General features: G+C 42.1%; 1 protein-coding gene across 2 annotated transcripts; it reads right to left on the reverse strand.

The window, feature by feature from the left end:
* Positions 1-2,957: 2,957 nt before the first annotated feature.
* LOC117547681 (insulin-like growth factor I) lies at positions 2,958-9,855 on the reverse strand. Of its 2 annotated transcripts, none has more exons than XM_034218443.1 (4): positions 8,514-9,855; positions 6,930-7,047; positions 4,912-5,141; positions 2,958-4,251 (listed from the first exon to the last, which is right to left on the reverse strand). In XM_034218443.1, exons 1-4 carry the CDS (start codon positions 8,688-8,690, stop codon positions 4,042-4,044), a joined length of 735 nt encoding a protein of 244 aa, XP_034074334.1. In that variant the 5' UTR covers positions 8,691-9,855; the 3' UTR covers positions 2,958-4,041. The 2 variants fall into 2 exon arrangements, with proteins under 2 accessions (XP_034074334.1, XP_034074335.1); XM_034218444.1 differs by having other exon boundaries at positions 4,884-5,141.
* Between the last annotated feature and the right edge of the window lie 8,086 nt (positions 9,856-17,941).

The raw sequence follows: 17,941 nt of genomic DNA on the forward strand, positions 1-17,941 counted from the left end.
AAGCGCCTATTCTACCAGTTCCCCTCCTCTCTGTCGCAAAGTAAACAGTGTTTTGAACATTCTTGTAGTAAACAGATCTGCGGTTAACACAAGCTGAAGAGATGTTTCAGGTTTTATTTTACGACGGTTAGTAATTAACCCCACTGGTAAAGGTTTGAAACTTCTCTGACAGTGGAAGCAGAGATATCCAAGATAATCAAGCAGTTTCTCGGATTGTAACCTTTATTTAAAGGCATTGACAGCTATGTTCTCCAACCGGCACATTCACAGATAGACCCCAAGGGGGCTTCAGCTCCTGCTTTTTTCCCCTCCTGTTTTTTGAATGTATTTTTTATTACAAATCAATACGTTTTAGTGGACAAAATAAATGCAGCAGACAATGTTATTTAACTACAATTACAATTTGTTTTATTTTCAATTATATCATTATTGTTATTATATTTATCATAATTTTCACTCCCTTCTCTTTATTTAATAGAGTGTTCATACAATTCTATTGGTTTGCGTATGCCCCCCGTAGAACTAAGCCAACGTATTTAGCAGCTAAATATGTGCCAGCTAGCTTTCGTTAGCATTGATACCTTTAGCTAGTAATGTTGGGAACAGTGGAATATGGTCGAGCTCTTGTGTCTCATCCACTGAACTGAAAAGAACCACAGCAGTTTTATTGTTGTCCATGGAGAAGCTCCCCCTAATACTGTGAAGTGCTCAGAAAGGTATAAAATGTAATCAATTCACATTATTATTTGTCTTTAGCTCGTAAATTATTTCTCTCTTATTCTGTCTCAGTAGCATCATGTAACGTGTTTGAACCATCCTCCGTATTGGGTTTGTTTTTAATATATACATTTTAATAACCCTTTACGGCTGTCACAATCTTCATTAAGCCCCAAGGACCCCCTTGGCGGGTCCTTTTTTCTTTTTCACGACACTGTGTCTCAGGGGATCTTAATATTTAAAAACCTATTAATTAATGTGCTATACCAGATTAACGGGAATAATCTCAGCTAACTGACGATACAAACAATTTTTACCAAAACAAAACACAAATCTCATAAGAAGCATCTAAATAACCCCTGAGCGAAAAATGCTAACGCACTTTGGCACAGCACTCAAGATAAAAGATACCCTTATTACTTATCGTAGCTGCACATACAATATATCCGATTAAAGCTGAGGTTCCACATATTATTTAGGTATCATCACTAAGTGATCCGAACTCGCGACAGGGGAAGTAAACTCAGACATCACAACACGTACCTTTACGTAGCTTTTACGGGAGATCCTCTCACCGTAGCTGTCAATCTGATCAAAAGACTGGTTCAATGGCATTAAAACCAGAAAAAACACGGCTGAATCGGTTCATCCATAGGTTGATAATGTTTCTGGGTAATAATTATTTTATTTATAATCCATAATTCTATTTTTATGTACAAATCGGAGAGTACAAGTTAGCTGCTAATGGTAGCCACCAGAGTTATCGCAGCTTCCGGTCTTGGCTATGCGGCAGTCTCACACACACACATTACCAAATAAGGAGTATGTGGGAGTTCCCCTTGATTCCATTGGCTCTGAAGGTTAGAAAGAGATGTAAATCAGCAAAATCGAACAAGGGGGGCCAGAGATAGGTAAAATCCACCCAAATGACCCCAGAAGTGTTTTTTTTGTGCTAAATCTCTCTAAAAAGGTCAAATTTCACTTGCTTTGCATCAATCTTGATACAGGGTACTTATTATATGTTATAGTTTGGATTCCTAAAGCTTTTAGTCTACCATCTCATCATTCAAGGGTGGTTTTCATTATAAGTAATTTTTTTTTTTGGACGGACACAATAATTTAAATGTTGTTACTATGTTCAATCTGAATTTACTTTAAAATAAAAACATCTATATTGATTATGACACATCTACATCCAACTCAACCTTGCTTTGAGAAAAAAGATTATTAATTTAACCCTTTTAGAAGGGAAGATATGGTCATTTGTTCTGGGAATGTCATTTTCGAGCCTGAGACCTGAAAAACAGGCTCGGGCTTAACAGGTGGGGTAGGTAATTTTGGAGAAACCAGCTCGAGTGCGCTAGAATTTGAAAATACAGCCGGAAAAAATCTGCCACTTCCTTACAGAGCCCCTCCTCCAACACACACGAACGCGCACATGACCAATGAGGGCACGAGATAAGTTTGTGCACATATGGAAGGCTGACAGGCAGGTGGGCCATCCAGTTATTTTAGCTGGGCCGGCTAAAATGATTGGTCGTGCTTTTTACAGTACTACGGCTTCCAGATTACTTTTCTTTATGGATTTTTTGTCAAAGCACTTAAGATATTCATTGCTATCGGGATGTTAAGAGCATTCCATGGAATATAACAAAAAGTGTATCTCGAGCCGGTTTCTCAAACTTACCTACCCCACCTTTAAATTAGCAGCAAAAACGCACTTGAACTTGGCCCCTCACCCTCTAACATCCTCTGTGCCTGTTATACAACATATATCTGCTGTACAGACTTATGGGTGAAACGCTTACAAAGGTGAGTGAAGGTGTCTTGTTCACTTTTCGAACGCATTGTTGATCTATATAAAGAGAAGCAAGATAAGTCTCCAAGTGAGTAAGGTAGGTGAAGACATCCAGGTACCGCATTTGCTCATTAATAAACGTGACCATTTCCTCGAAAGCACACTACTTTACTTTAGAATAAAAACGGAGACTTTGTCACAGAATAATGCTTCATACTCTAACCGTAGAGGAGCCTTCGTGTAATCAGACGGCCTTCACAACTCAATCAAAGGTTTCAGAAAGGGATAATAACTTATCAAATGTAATGAGTGAACTGTTTGTGATCGCTGCTCAACGTCAAAACAAAAGGTTGACCGGAGAACTCAACATGCAAATTAAAACATTTCAAATTGAGTGATAACACCACAAAGAATTTATATGATTTTAGATTTATTATACTCTTATGTTGTGGTAGTGAAATAAATAATGAATGGGTTAAAAAGTATTTTACAGAAAACACAAAAATTAAAAACATAATACTTGTATGTTTCAGACAGAAAATAATATACAAATCAGAAAAAAATGAGTCTGCATCCAAGACACACGGTGAAGATACAGTAATTTTGTTTTAAAAGTGCTATAAAAGTATTCAAATATACACACACACTCACACTCACACACAGTGGATAATGAGAAAGATATATTTCCATCAGGCAGAGTTTGAAAGTGGACACAAACACACTCCAAATTCTAAATCATTCATATAGCATCATAATTACTAAATATATTTATCACTGTATCGATAATGAGTACGCCTAAAAAGAAAAGGTTCAGGTCATAGGACAGTTACCAAGTCTTTGCAGTAGAGAAGTGATATTGTCTCTGTAATAGTTAGCAGCCTTTAACAAACACCATTTCCCATAAGTCCATCATGGATTAACACAGACTAAACTTGGGGATCAAAGTTCAGTTTGTAGAGATTTGACTTGGGGACAAAAGGGTCATAAGTTCACTCCCGATCAGATCAAAAATATGGATGGAGATCTTTGCTTGGGAAACGAATCTCGGTATGGACCAACAAATAAAAATGGTGTGGACTGGTAGCTGGAGAGGTACCAGTCAGCCTCCTGGGAACTGCTGAGGTGTCCTAGAGCAAGGCACCAAACCCCCAACTGCTCCCGGGCGCTGGAACAGTGGCAGCCCCTTCGCTCTGACACCTCCATGAGCTGGTGTGTATTTTCGGGCCTTGGTTTGTAATTGTATAATAACACCAGCGTGAACTGAATGATTAAAGGTAGTCTTAATCTTAATAGATTGAGGCAAGAAAGCAGCTTTCAGAGGAGAGCTATTCCAGACGTGGCAGTGTGACAGCAGCTGGCCCAGAGCTGGAGTCAGGACTCTCTGAGTGTCTCCCCTGGAGCTGAGGACCTCCCGTCTGTGCCCCCCTGAAGTCTCTGTTAGTGATTATCAACCACCCCTACTTAGTAAAGAACTACTTAAAGTAGAGCATCAGGTAGCGTACCAGTACCAGTAACTTCTTCTGAGGTCATGACTTTAGCGCTGTGGTTCTTTGGGGCGGGCTCCTGGAGGTCGACGAAGGCCTGCTGGTTGTGCTGCTTGTTTTCTTCCTCCTGCGTGAAGATAAACCTTTGCTTTTCCGTCGAGGAGGAGGCGATGTTTTCTTCTTTGTTGCGCTGTTGGGGGCCCCCAGGTGCTCAGAGAGTCTCCTCTGAAACACTGCCTGGAACTGCTGAGCCTGCAGAACAAAGATAAGAATGAGGAATTGATTTGAGGACAGAACGGCTGTAGTGAGTAAACTTGGACTGTGTGGGGCTGAGTTAGGTTTTACCACAAATACTGAAATTATTATAATGGATTTTTGTTTTTGGAATTGAAGTAACATCTTGATTTATTTCGACCTTTGTGTTACACAACTTTATAACTCCACGGTATAAATGAATACTGTTGTTGCCTTGTGGAAATCGGAGGCAACCTTTTTCAGAAAGCAGAAGAGCTGGACAAAATATTCTAAACCCTAAACAGGTTAGAATGCCCCCTATGATTGCTGTGTCTCTCTTAGATCAGTTATCGCCTGGTCTTCTTTCAGATTTGGTATTCCTTTGTTTCGGATTTGGCTAGGACTTCCGTGTCTAAGAATTGGAACCCATGAGGAACCCATGAAGAACACTACATCTTAGGACTAGATCTTTCTGCACACAAGCACTGACTCCCCACTACCAAAGACCATTCGTGAACAGAGACAAGGGTAACAACCTCGCCAACCACAAGATCTCAGACTCTGCTGAGGACCATGAGATGTGTTTGAAAAGCTATGTGACCTTTACAAACGATTTCATACAGCCTTAGCTCCAAAGGTCAAGACTCAACTGTAAAGCTCAAGCAGCAGAGATCGTACCATGTCCGTCTGTGTGGTGGTCGAGGGTTCTGTGGTGGTGGTAGGGGGGGCTGTACTGGTGGCAGGGGGGGCTGTGGTGGTGGCAGGGGGAGCTGTGGTGGGCTGCTGGCCCTTTGGTTTGTTGCAGTACGTCTCCAGATACTGGAGTCCACAGCCAGGCGAGCGGCAGCACTGCTCCACGATCCCCTTCCCTCTGGGCCGACCTCCGTAACCGGACCATGACCCTCTACCTGCAGAGAGAGAAACGTTCATCGTGAGATTCTTGTCTTTCTTTAAAGCCTTCCTACTGAGGTCATTTAATTTAAACCATTCATGAAACCTTTTATCCTTTGGCATGCTTACCAAAGTCTATCCTCTCTAGCAATAGTAATTACTAGGTCTGGAAATTGGTATTCGACTTTAAGGTTTTGACTGGTATTGAAATCTTATCCAAAACGATCTAAGAAAGTTCTATTTATACGGCGGTGCGCATAGCCCAAAAGCGGACACTCTATTCTGCTTTGGTGTTTTCTCTCTCCTGTAGTGTGTTATATAGGTTATCAAAGTTTCCCTCCAGTGGGAGAGCCGTCCAGCTAACCAATCAGAGCAGACTGGGCTCTGGTTTCAGACAGAGGGTGAAAAGAGGTGCCCCACAGATAGTATGAGAAAAATAAAGAGCTTTTTGAACATTAAATCATTGAGACACGTCACAGTAGAGACACTACTGAACTACATCGTCTTGGTCCAGGAGAGCATGTTGTCAATATGGTAGCAATAAAGTTTAAAATGCATTAGGGCACATGTCTACTTTGGTTTAGTACCACATTTCTGCAGAACATGACTTATCCTGGGTAAGTAGCAAATGCTAGCATACACGGTACAGAGGAGGCTAGCATTAGCTAATTACCCAGGATAAGTCATGTTCTGCAGAAATGTGGTTTGAGAGGCGCTCTGCTCTGTCTACACCTTCTCTGTTTGAAGTGGTTGGAGCGGTGCAGCTCTCAGATAGCAAGTGTTTAACAATGTAGCTATCACACAGAGGCACGGTGTTCTGTGAGTACGCTGCCATTTTGGTGGATTGCCACCCCTCTGATAGCAGGAGGAAGAAGAAGTTGGCCTTGGTCAGAATTGAGATAAAGGTAATCAGGTGAAAGGGCCTGTGGGTATGTATCTGTGTCCAATGGGAGAGATTTTATTCTAGTAATAATAATACATTTTATTTGAAATAAAAGCTGCTTCACGGTAAAAGGTCCACTGTGGTGTGGCCTACATGAAACACTAATGTACAGAACAATGCAATCAGACCAAGAAATAGATCCAACATTAGATATGAAATTGCATAAAAAGTAAGAGTGTGTCTTGTTTGCAGCTACAGCCTGCAGCACGGAGGAGCAGTGTTGTGACTATCATTATGCAGGATGTGTTTTTTATTGTTGTTTAGCTGATAACTTGCAGTGTTTTCACATGGACTGATGACCATGGCCTTATCCGTGTTAGAATAACCTTCATAGCATTTTGGTCCTAATATCTTTTTGTATCTCTATTAAAATCTTGGGAAGAAAAAATATAAGCAAACTGCATTTGTGTTATGTCAACATCAAATGTATAGTTAAATGTAGAGCTTATGTTTTTTATGTATTTCCCTCCATGTGGTTGCAGTGTGAACACAATACCAGCGACATTGCTTATTGGACCATGATGCATTATTGCTTGTTTTGTGAATGCAATGGAAAGAGGGAAAGACAACAAAAAGTTGGTATGATAAAGTATTCATAGCTCAAATAAAAATCTGAGATTATTCCTATGCATGCACTTTATAGAGGGTCCCTAACATCAGTTTAAGGTTAGAGATCAATTTTGGACCATGCAAAACATTATCTGTTAACAACCAGTTTGCAGAGGAATAATCCTAATCATTTTGGTGACCTCCTGACCTTTAATGCCACATTAACACAGTTTAGACAGGAATTATGGAACATTCTATACTAAAGACATGAGTCCTTATGTGAAACAGGTATATTACATGAATATAAATGTACCTAAATAGATTCCACGATCCCCGCAGACAAACATTAGGTCCTTGAGCAGATCAGAGCCACAGCGCAGTCGGCCTGCCTCTGAGGCCAGGGGCCAGCCTGCCAGACAGATACACAACACCTGAGGAGGAGGAGGAGGAGGAGGAGGAGGAGGAGGAGGAGGAGGAGGAGGAGGAGGAGGAGGAGGAGGAGGAGGAGGAGGAGGAGGAGGAGGAGGAGGAGGAGGAGGAGGAGGAGGAGGAGGAGGAGGAGGAGGAGGAGGAACACCTTTAAACACCTTTAAACACCTACACACAAAGCGTATAACACAACATTAAGATTCATGTGCTGGTGTCCGGGGGGGTTGAAGGGAAAGCCAGCACACATGCCTTTGCATCTTGACTGACGGATGAATACATGTAGGCAAAAACACTTTTAACTCTACATTTGATAATAATAACTTCTAAATGCTTTCCTGCACCCCAAAGGAGATGGAAGATCATGCGTAATGCACAAGTAAAATGTATGACTAACTTATTGCGGCCAAAATATGATAATATTTTGCTCAGTATGCAGATGTCTCAGTGCGGAACATGTCCTTTGTATCGTTACGCAGAATTTGAAACTGCCAATTAATTTTCCAGATATTTATATTTTCTACTGATGCTTTTATAATAGATCTATATAATATATCCCCCACCCCCCTCATCATAGGAGACAGGTGTGCCAGACCTGGATTCATTTTGTCCAAAAGCTGAAGTCCTTACAATGTTTTGTAAACAATGTTTTTGAATTACCCGTTTTGTCAGACAAACTGTCCAAAAAGTTTACGAAGAGATGAAGAAATGCTTTACTTTACGGCTGCATTAATTTCTGATTATTAACACATTTGATGGGAATGCCCCTTGGTAGGGCAACAATAAAAGCACAATTCTGAGACTTTTCTTTGTGTTAATCAGCATTTTTGGATTTGCAGGCAATGGTTTACCGTTGCTTGATTCATAATGCACATTTCATACACAAAGGCAACTCATAGTGCTTTACATAAGCATTTACACACAATACAAATCAAAAACCAAGATCTGAAAATCGAAATGAAGGCAAAGAACCTCGAAAGTCTTGTTCGGTTTAATTCCCATAGATATATATTCATCATTTGTATATTGTTGGAAACTGTTTTGCCTGTATACCTTGATTTATGGAAAAGTTACATTTTCTGACTTTCTAGTAGTAAACAATACAACAAAAACAATAAAGACTCCCCTCCATAATCATTTTGGCCAGTGAAAACAAAAAAATGGTTTAGTTTAATTCAATACAGCAGGATTTACAATGCACTTTATGGTTTAATGAACTTATTAATTGCTTTTGATAACAGCTAAATTAATTGTAATTTAATGCCATATTCCCTCTTATCAAAACCTAATTAATTTACAATACAAATCAGATAATTTTTAGGGATTTACATCTCCTGGTTCCATTAAAGGAACGGTATGCAGAGAGCTGGAACACACTGCTTACATTTCTAACAACAAATCGAATCGACTACTAGACGGCACTACAACCTGTCAGACACAGCTCAGGGAACAGAGTAGAAGTGGGTCTTACCTTCAGTGTGTTTGCTGTGGGAGAGGAGAAGCTTGAGGAGTGCATACTGTCTGTGTGGACTGACTGAAGGAGACCTTCAGTCTTATAGCAGCAGGCGGGGGGGGGCGGGTCACAGCTGGTTCCTCCCTCACCTCCCTCACCTCCATGCACTCCACAGTGATTCACACTCAATCTCATCTGCAGCCTCTATCAGATGATTTAACACGCAGTCTCTGATTATCTACTCTGTGTTCCTTACGTGTGTAACAGGATATTCATCAGTGGCACAAACATTATGTTCAATTCTAACTGCTGGAACCAGAGGTGGAAGATGTACTCAGAACTTTTACTTGAGTAAAAGTAGAAACACCAGTGTATGAATACTTTTACAAGTATTCCTGTAATCAATATTTGATTCAAGTAAGAGTTCAAATGAATAGGATCAAAACCCACTTAAGTACCAGAAGTAATAATTATGTGTCGGCATTCCAGAATGATATAAATGATATCACTGGATTATAAATAGGTATAATCAACTTTAAACGTTTTACACTGCAGAGTATCTTCATCCATAATATTGCTTCATATTTAGTTTATGTCGTCTTAATAATGTAAACCTGCAAAGAAAACTAGTGACTAATGTTGTCAAATAAAAGTACGAGGACTAAAAGTACAATATTTGCGTGAAAGTTTAAATAGCATACCATGGAAACACTCAGGTAAAGTAAGTACATTTACTTGAGTTATTGTACTTTAAGAGGACATTTTATTCTTATTCTCAGGTTCATATCAGTATGTCTCTACTGTGACATGTCTCCATGCTTTAATGTCCAAAAAGCTCTTTATTTTTCTCATACTGTGCTGCAGCACCTCTTTTCACCCTCTGTCTGAAACCAGAGCCCAGTCTGCTCTGATTGGTTAGCTGGCTGGCTCTGTTGTGATTGGTCAACCGCTTAGAGATTTCATCCTGCCCCTTAGCCTATAACGTACAATGTGTTGTAGCACTAGCAAATACAGTGTTACATAGTGATTTCACTATGTTATGAAAGAAAATAAAGGCTTTTGTTAGGAGTGGGGGGGGTGGGGATCTCCCTCTGGAGGCATTTTAGCCTTTGCAGACCATTAACATGCTCTAAAACCTATAAAACACTCTGCAGAAAAGGGTAAACCCCAAAAAGCGTTTTGGGCCTCTCTCAACAAATAATGCTTATAAACTCCATCCAGCAATGAATCTTAATTATGAGACTGTTTCGTGCTTCATTTGGAGGCTTCTTTTGAATATGTGGCCCTTCAGCTGAAATGCTCCTCTCGAGCTCTGTTCCTAAATATCTATAGACCACCCAAATACTGTGCAAGCTTTTTTGATGACTTTACTGAACTGCTGTCTATAGTGTGTATTGACTTTGACCGTCTAGTCATTGTTGGTGATTTTAACATCCATGTTGACAACCCCCAGGACAGAGGGGCTAAAGAACTGTTGTGTGTTCTTGATTACTATGGACTGACTCAGCATGTGACGGAGCCCACACACAATAAGGGGCACACTCTGGACTTAATGATCTCAAAGGGTCTGAATATCTCTAAGGTTGTGGTGACTGATGTTGCACTCTCTGATCATTCCTGTGTTTTCTTTGAGAGCTCTATTTCTGTTCACAAAAATGTTCAAAAAGAGGTAACCACAAAACTGTATTCATCAGAAAACACAAAGGAAATGTTCTTACACGCTTGCCCTCTCTAACTTCTGGAAGTGCCCGGAAGAAAATATCTCCATGAAGAAAGGCCATGACCGTGAGAACATAAAAAAGAGTGTCGAAAAGCTGAACGCAGGTGGCAAAAAACAAATCTCCAGGTTCATATTGACATCTATAAAGAGATTAATTGCCAAAAACAACGCACGTGCCTTGTTTGCTACCGTCGACAGACTAACTAACCCCCCAGTGTCAGTAGCCTCTAAACTTCTATCCACCAGGGCCTGCAATGAATTTGCCTCCTTCTTCACTGCAAAATTCAGAAAATCAGACAAGCAGTGGTGTCCCTGTGTCCACTTAAAATCAATTCAAACACCATCACACAATTCCATCTGATTAACGATAAAGACTTGGAGGATATTATGCAACATCTGAAATCCTCCTCCTGCTCTCTAATATTATTCCAACAGGCTTTTTCAAAAAAAATGTTCATTGCATGGCCTCAGATCTACTTCATAAACACGTCCATTCACTCAGGTGTTTTTCCACAGGCCCTGAAAACTGAGTCATTTCTTAGGATTTGAATAACGGTTTTGATGTGTTGCAGTCAGGCTTTCGAACACACCACAGCTCTGAGACTGCTCTTGGTCTTCACTGACATCCACTTAAACACAGACAGTGGCAGACAGACAGACAGTGACAGAACTTCAATGTTAGTATTATTAGATCTTAGTGCTGAATTTGACACTGTTGACCACAACATATTACTAGACCGACTAGTCCGACCTTTGGCAACAGTTCTAAATTGGTTTGAATCCTAATTTAAGGACAGGAAAAAATGCGTGTCTATAGGTAACTAAACATCAGAGTTGACACATATGACATGTGGGGTTCCTCAAGGCTCCATCCTGGAGCCTCTTGTCTTTAACATCTACATGCTACCACTGGCTCAGATCAGGAAAAACAACTACATCAGTTACCATAGCTATGCAGATGACACACATTTACCATTTCACCACCAATTCAAGGTTCAAGGTTCTTTATTTCTCATACGAACATATCTACTAGTAGTTATGCGGATGAAATTCTTAGGTCACAGGCTTCTCCAACAGTACAACACAATAACACAGATAAACAGGAAAATATAGTGCAAGTAATAGTAAATAGTAAATACAAAAAGAAAAATTGTTTAAAAAAGTGAAATAGTGCAATAAGAGTCTATATGCAAGTTATTGGAATGATATATTAGATAAATAGATAAATAATTGCTAAGTAGCAGATGAATGTTATGGATGTTGTTTCAACAGTTCAGGTGTTTAATAGTCTTATGCCTGTGGTATGAAACTGTCTCTGAATCTGGTGGTTTTAGTCCGGATGCTGCGGTAGCGCCTGCCAGACGGCAGCAGACAGAACAGTTTGTGGCTGGGGTGATGGGGGTCTTTTATAATGAGCTGCTGGGAGTAAAGGTCCTCCATGGAGGGCAGCTCCGTCCTGGTGATGTTCTCTGCAGTTTTCACCACCCTCTGTAAAGCCTTACGATTAAGGGCGGTGCAGCTGCCGTACCAGGCCGTGATGCAGCCAGTCAGGATCCTCTCTATGGTGCACCTGTAGAAGTTGCAGAGTATCCTGGAATCCATGTTGAACCTCCTCAGCCTGCGGAGGAAGAAGAGCCGCTGTCGAGCTTTCTTGGTGATGGTGGTGGTGTGAAGAGTCCATGTCAGGTCCTCAGTGATGTGGACACCAAGGAACCTGAAGCTGCTGACTCTCTCCACCGTAGTTCCATTGATGGTGATGGGGGCGTGTCCCTCTCTCTGCTGCTTCTTGTAATCCACAATCAGCTCCTTTGCTTTGCTGATGTTGAGATGGAGGTTGTTATCCTGGCACCAAGATGTCAGGTTTTCGACCTCCTCTCTGTACGCCGTCTCGTCGCCGTCTGTGATCTGGCCGATGATGGTCGTGTTGTCAGCAAACTTCACGATGGTGTTGGAGCTGTGTATGGCCACACAGTCGTCAGTGAACAGGGAGTAGAGGAGAGGGCTGAGCACGCAGCTTTGAGGGGCTCCGGTGTTGAGGATCAGGGTGGAGGATGTGATGTTTCCCACCCGCACTGCCTGGGGTCTGCCCGTCAGGATGTTCAGGATCCAGTCACAGAGGGCGCTGTTGAGCCCGAGGTCTCTGAGCTTGATGACCAGCTTGGAGGGCACAATGGTATTGAATGCTGAACTGTAATCAATGAACAGCATTCTCACATATGTGTTCCTCTGGTCCAGGTGTGAGAGGGCAGTGTGGATGGTGAGGGCTATGGTGTCGTCGGTGGACCTGTTTGCTCTGTAGGCAAACTGCAGGGGGTCCAGAGAGTCAGGGAGGGAGGAGGTGATGAAGGTTTTGACTAACCGCTCAAAGCACTTCATAATGATGGAGGTGAGTGCTACTGGGCGGAAGTCGTTGAGGCTGGTGATTTTTGTCTTTTTGGGGACAGGAACGATGGTGGAGTGTTTTAAACATGTGGGGACTACAGACTGCAGCAGGGACCTGCCAGCTGAACTGCACAAACCCTGAGAACATGGCCAGGGATGCCATCAGGTCCAGGAGCCTTGTGTGGGTTAACCCTTTTAAAGGATTTACACACACAGGGCTCCTGGTCCTTCTGTGCATGGCTCTCGAAGCGAGCAAAAAAATTGTTCAGCTCATCTGGGAGAGATGCGCACGCAGACACTCCCGCAGCACCCCCCGCTGCTCCTTTGTAGCCTGTCATTGTTCTTAGTCCAGCCCACATGTTTCGGGTGTTACAGCCTTTGAAGTCAGATTCCACCTTGTCTTTGTACTGTCTCTTTGCACACAATTCAAACCCTGAGTAAGTGCATTGAACAAATCAATGTGTCAGAACTTTCTCCAATTAACCAAAGATAAAACGAAGGTAATGGTTTTTGGAGCCAAGGCAGAACGTATAAAAGTTAGCGCTGAGATTCAGTCTGCAATGTTCAAAACAACAGATAAATCCAGAAATCTAGGTGTAGTCATGGACTCTGACCTGAGTTTCAACAGTCACATTAAAACAGTTACTAAATCAGCCTACTATCACCTAAAGAACATATCTAGGATTGAAAGACTAATGTCACAGCAGGATTTGGAAAAACTTGTCCATGCTTTTATCTTCAGTAGACTGGACTACTGTAATGGTGTCTTCACAGGTCTCACTAAAAAATCTATTAGAAAGCTGCAGCTGATTCAGAACGCCGCTGCTCAAGTCCTCACTCACAGTTGTCATTTCAGGTGACTCGACGCAGCCCTCCTCCACCCCTTCCACCTCCCGTTCCTCCAAATCCAAGGTCAAGCTAAACCACTCCTCTTCAGACTGATCTCCATCAATCCCCTTCATGCTCCACCACCACCGGACCCCGGCGGGGTTTTATCGGCTCGGTTTCCCCGGGGTCTAATCGCCAAACACCATTACATTCATCTGTGTATTTCTGGCAATAAATATATATTGTTACAAAACTAGTCTTTCCTGATTGAAATAAAGCATTCAATGGTTTAGGGCCAAAATACATGTATAATCTCCTGCTAAATGATGAACGATCCAGAACTCTCTCAGGTCTTCTGGGATGGGTCTGCTTATATCTGTACATTTCTTTTCAGTTTGCTTCAAGAAGTGGCTTCAACAGACAGAAATGCAGGCCAGATTGGGAAAGGCTGGACGCTACACAACGGGAAACATTATGGACACGAACAAGGAAAAACTTAAAACACTTTCTTTGTTGCCTTTTTCTTATCATACATAGTGTTACTGTTTTTGGTACCATTTAAATATTGAATTATATGTATTACTTTTAATACTTTCAAATGCACCTGTTTTAGATAATATATTTATTTTGATGTGTAGGTTGATTTGCAGGTTGGTTGTTATTTGTATAATTATGGTATTGTTACTGTGTATTTTATTATATTAACTAGCTATTTATTGCTATTTATTCAATTAAAATACTGTTATGAACACTATACAATGTCTTTATTTTGGTAGATACCAGAATACATGACACAATGAATCTTTGTAATATATTTATTTATATTCTCTGGTTAAAATAATCATACCAGTATTTAAACAATGTATGCTTGTCACCTGGAATCCTGGTAAGCTTCCAGCATGATATATTTAATACTATTATTAAACATAAACTGGTGATAGATGGATGCTGCTGACCAGCCCAGCATAGACCAGCATACTATGCTGGTCTATGCTGTTTTAGCTGGTGGCTGGTTTAGCTGGTGCCAGCTAAACCAGCTAAACCAGCCACCAGCTAAACCAGCTAAACCAGCCACCAGCTAATCCAGCCACCAGCTAACCCAGCTGAACCAGCCACCAGCTGAACCAGCCACCAGCTAAACCAGCCACCAGCTAACCCAGCTAAACCCCCTCTAAACAAGCCAACCTATCTACTAGCTGGTCAGGCTTTTAAATGCCAGTTTATAATATGTTTCTGCTGCACTATTATTTCTTAATGCGCTTAAGGTCTTTCATTTTTAAAAAGCACTTTGAATAGTCTTGTGTTGAAAGGTGCTACAGTGGAGGAAATAAGTATTTTACCCCCTGCTGATTTTCTAAGTTTACCCACTTAGTCTGTAATTGTAATGGTATGTTTATATAAACAGTGAGAGTAAGAATATCAAAAAGACAATCCAGAAATGGACATTATATAAAAGATAAACATTTATTTGCATTTAACTGTGGGAAATAAGTATTTGATCCCCTTGCAGAACACGTGTTAGTACTTGGTGGAGAAACCCTTGTTGGACACACAGAGGTCAGACGCTTCTTGTAGTTGGTCTCCAGGTCTGTGCACATCTCAGGAAGGATGTTGGTCCACTCCTCTCTGAAGATCCTCTCAAAATCCTTCAGGTTTTGAGGCTGATGCTTGGCATCTTGAAGCTTCAGCTCCCTCCACAGATTTTCTATGGGATTAAAGTCCGGAGACTGGCTAGGCCCCTCCATCACCTAAATGTGCTTCTTTTTTGGCCACTCCTGTGTTGCCTTGGCCATATGTTCAGGGTCATTGTCCTGTTGGAAGACCCATCCATGACCCATCTTCAGTGTCCTGGCTGAGGAAAGGAGGCTATCGGCCAAGATTTTACAGTGCATGGCCCCTTCCATCCTCTCCTCGATGCAGTGAAGTCGTCCTGTCCCCTTAGCAGAGAAACACCCCCAAAGCATAATGTTTCCACCTCCATGCTTGACGGTGGGGATGGTGTTCTTGGAGTTATATTCAGCATTTCATTTCCTCCAAAAACAGCGTCTCAAGTTGATGCCAAAGATCAACATTTCGGTCTCATCTGACCACATTCTCTTCTCTAAATCACTCAGATGTTCATTGTCAAACTTCAGACGGGCCTTTCATGTTCTTCTTGAGCAGGGGGATATTGTGGCGCTGCAGGATTTGATCCATTATGGTGTTGTGTGGCGTGCTACGAATAATTTTCTTGGTGACTGTGTTCCCAGCTGTCTTGAGATCATTAACAAGTTGTGTAGCCCCAGACCGAGGGCGATTGATGCTCATTTTGTGTTACTTCCATTTAGAAACACACACATTATTCTTCTGAATAATCGCATCAAGCTGCTTTCTGATGGTCTTGTAGCCAATCCCAGCCTGGTGCAGGTCTACAGTCTTGTCCCTGAGGTCCTTATGGCGCATTTCCACTGCAGCGGGTAGCCCCGTTTAAGCGTCCTTAATTGTCCTCAAGCGGCCAGGCCAGTTTTTGGTGGCCTTTCCATATAGCATAGCACCGGCTAGCGGGTACTTTTTCCCGGCGCCATAAAATCGTGGTTCTATCAGGCCAGGGCCAGGGCTGAACTAGTGACGTCAACACTTACGACTGCTGATTGGTCAGAGAGAATCGTCACAAGATCGCACGCGAGATCATCCCTAGCATTGCATATATATCTAGAAGCAAGCTTGCAGCATTTCTATACACAGCATTTTTGTAAACGGAGGAACTACAAAAATGGCAACGTCAAAGAAAAGCACACCGTGGTCGACCGAGGAGGTGACGACGTTCCTACATCTCATTGGGGATGATAAAATCCAGCGGGAGCTCGACGGAACAACAAAGCCGATCGCCCCGCCTACCAATACCCCAGGTCCTAAACTGTAATGGAAATGCGCCACGGACGGCCAGCGAGGCAGCCCGAGGCCTGAGCGAGGACGCTTAAACGGGGCTACCCCGCTGCAGTGGAAATGTGCCATTAGAGAGCTCTTTAGTCTGGCCCCTGGTGGAGAGGTTGGAATCTGATTGATTGATTGATTGATTCTGTGGACAGGTGTCTGTTATTCAGGTAACAAGTTGATATTTTTAAGGAAGATTACTTATTTAACCGGTCTGTGGGAGCCAGAATCCTTGTTTGTTGCAAGGGGATCAAATACTTATTTCCCAATTTATCTTTTATATAATGTCAATTTCTTGATTTTCTTTTTGATATTCTTTCTCTCATTGTTTATATAAACCTACCATTACAATGATAGACTATTCATTTATTTGTAAGTGGGCAAACTTACCAAATCTGCAGGGGATCAAATACTTATTTCCTCCACTGTATATAAATAAACTTGCCTTGAAGTTATACTGTAAGTATTTCAATTTTTTTGTTCACCTCATTTCTATCAATGAGTTGAAATGTTTGGTCCTATCCATTCTGAATAGGATACAACAAGTGAAGTATGTATGGTGGTCCTGAGAGCATGACACAAACATGCAAATAGACAAAACAAAGAAACAAATGTGTCCAAACTTCCATTCTCTGCCGGGCCACTACACTCTGGCCGGTGTGTTGATCAGTATTACATTACATTGCATTTAGCTGACGCTTTTATCCAAAGCGACTTACAATAAGTACATTCGACCAGGAAGACACAACCTTGAAGAAAACAGAATCATAAAGTACATCAGGTTTCATAGAGCCAAAACATTTCAAGTGCTACTCAACTGGCTTTAGATAAGCCAGTCCTTTATTAGTATATAAGTGCTCTGTTAGCAGTTCTTTGTTACTAATTCTATCGCTCGAAGTGGAGTCGAAAGAGATGAGTTTTCAGTCTGCGCCGGAAGATGTGCAGGCTTTCTGCTGTCCTGATGTCAATGGGGAGCTCATTCCACCATTTTGGAGCCAGGATAGCAAACCCACGTGTTTTTGCTGATGGGAACTTGGGTCCCCCTCGCAGCGAGGGTGGAGCGAGTCGTTTGGCTGATGCAGAGCGTAGTGCACGCGCTGGGGTGTACAGTTTAACCATGTCCTGGATGTAGGAAGGGCCAGATCCATTCGCAGCATGGTACGCAAGTACCAGTGTCTTGAAGTGGATTCTAGCAGTTACCGGAAGCCAGTGAAGGGAGCGGAGGAGCGGAGTGGTGTGGGAGAATTTAGGAAGGTTGAAGACCAGACGAGCCGCTGCATTCTGGATGAGCTGCAGAGGTCGGATGGCACATGCAGGTAGACCAGCCAGGAGGGAGTTGCAGTAGTCTAGGCGTGAGGTGACGAGAACCTGGACCAGAACCTGTGTGGCTTTCCGAGTCAGCTGGGGACGTATCTTCCTGATGTTGTAAAGCGTGTATCTGCAGCAACGGGTTGTAGCAGCGATGTTTGCAGTGAAGGACAGGTTGTTATCTAGGATCACACCCAGATTCCTTGCAGTCTGAGTCGGGGAAACAACTGAGGTGCCGATGTTGATTGTCAGGTCAAGAGTTGGACAATCTTTTCCCGGGAGGAAGAGCAGCTCA

The sequence above is a fragment of the Gymnodraco acuticeps genome, unplaced genomic scaffold (assembly GCF_902827175.1).
Source record: "Gymnodraco acuticeps unplaced genomic scaffold, fGymAcu1.1, whole genome shotgun sequence".
Taxonomy (NCBI): domain Eukaryota; kingdom Metazoa; phylum Chordata; class Actinopteri; order Perciformes; family Bathydraconidae; genus Gymnodraco; species Gymnodraco acuticeps.

Coding starts and splice junctions, on each gene's coding strand:
- LOC117547681 (XM_034218443.1), bottom strand. CDS start 8,690: ATGAGATTGAGTGTGAATCACTGTGGAGTGCATGGAGGTGAGGGAGGT. Junction 7,048..8,513: donor CCACAGCAAACACACTGAAG/GTAAGACCCACT, acceptor CCTCCTCCTCAG/GTGTTGTGTATCTGTCTGGC. Junction 4,252..4,911: donor CCACCACACAGACGGACATG/GTACGATCTCTG, acceptor TTTGTTCTGCAG/GCTCAGCAGTTCCAGGCAGT.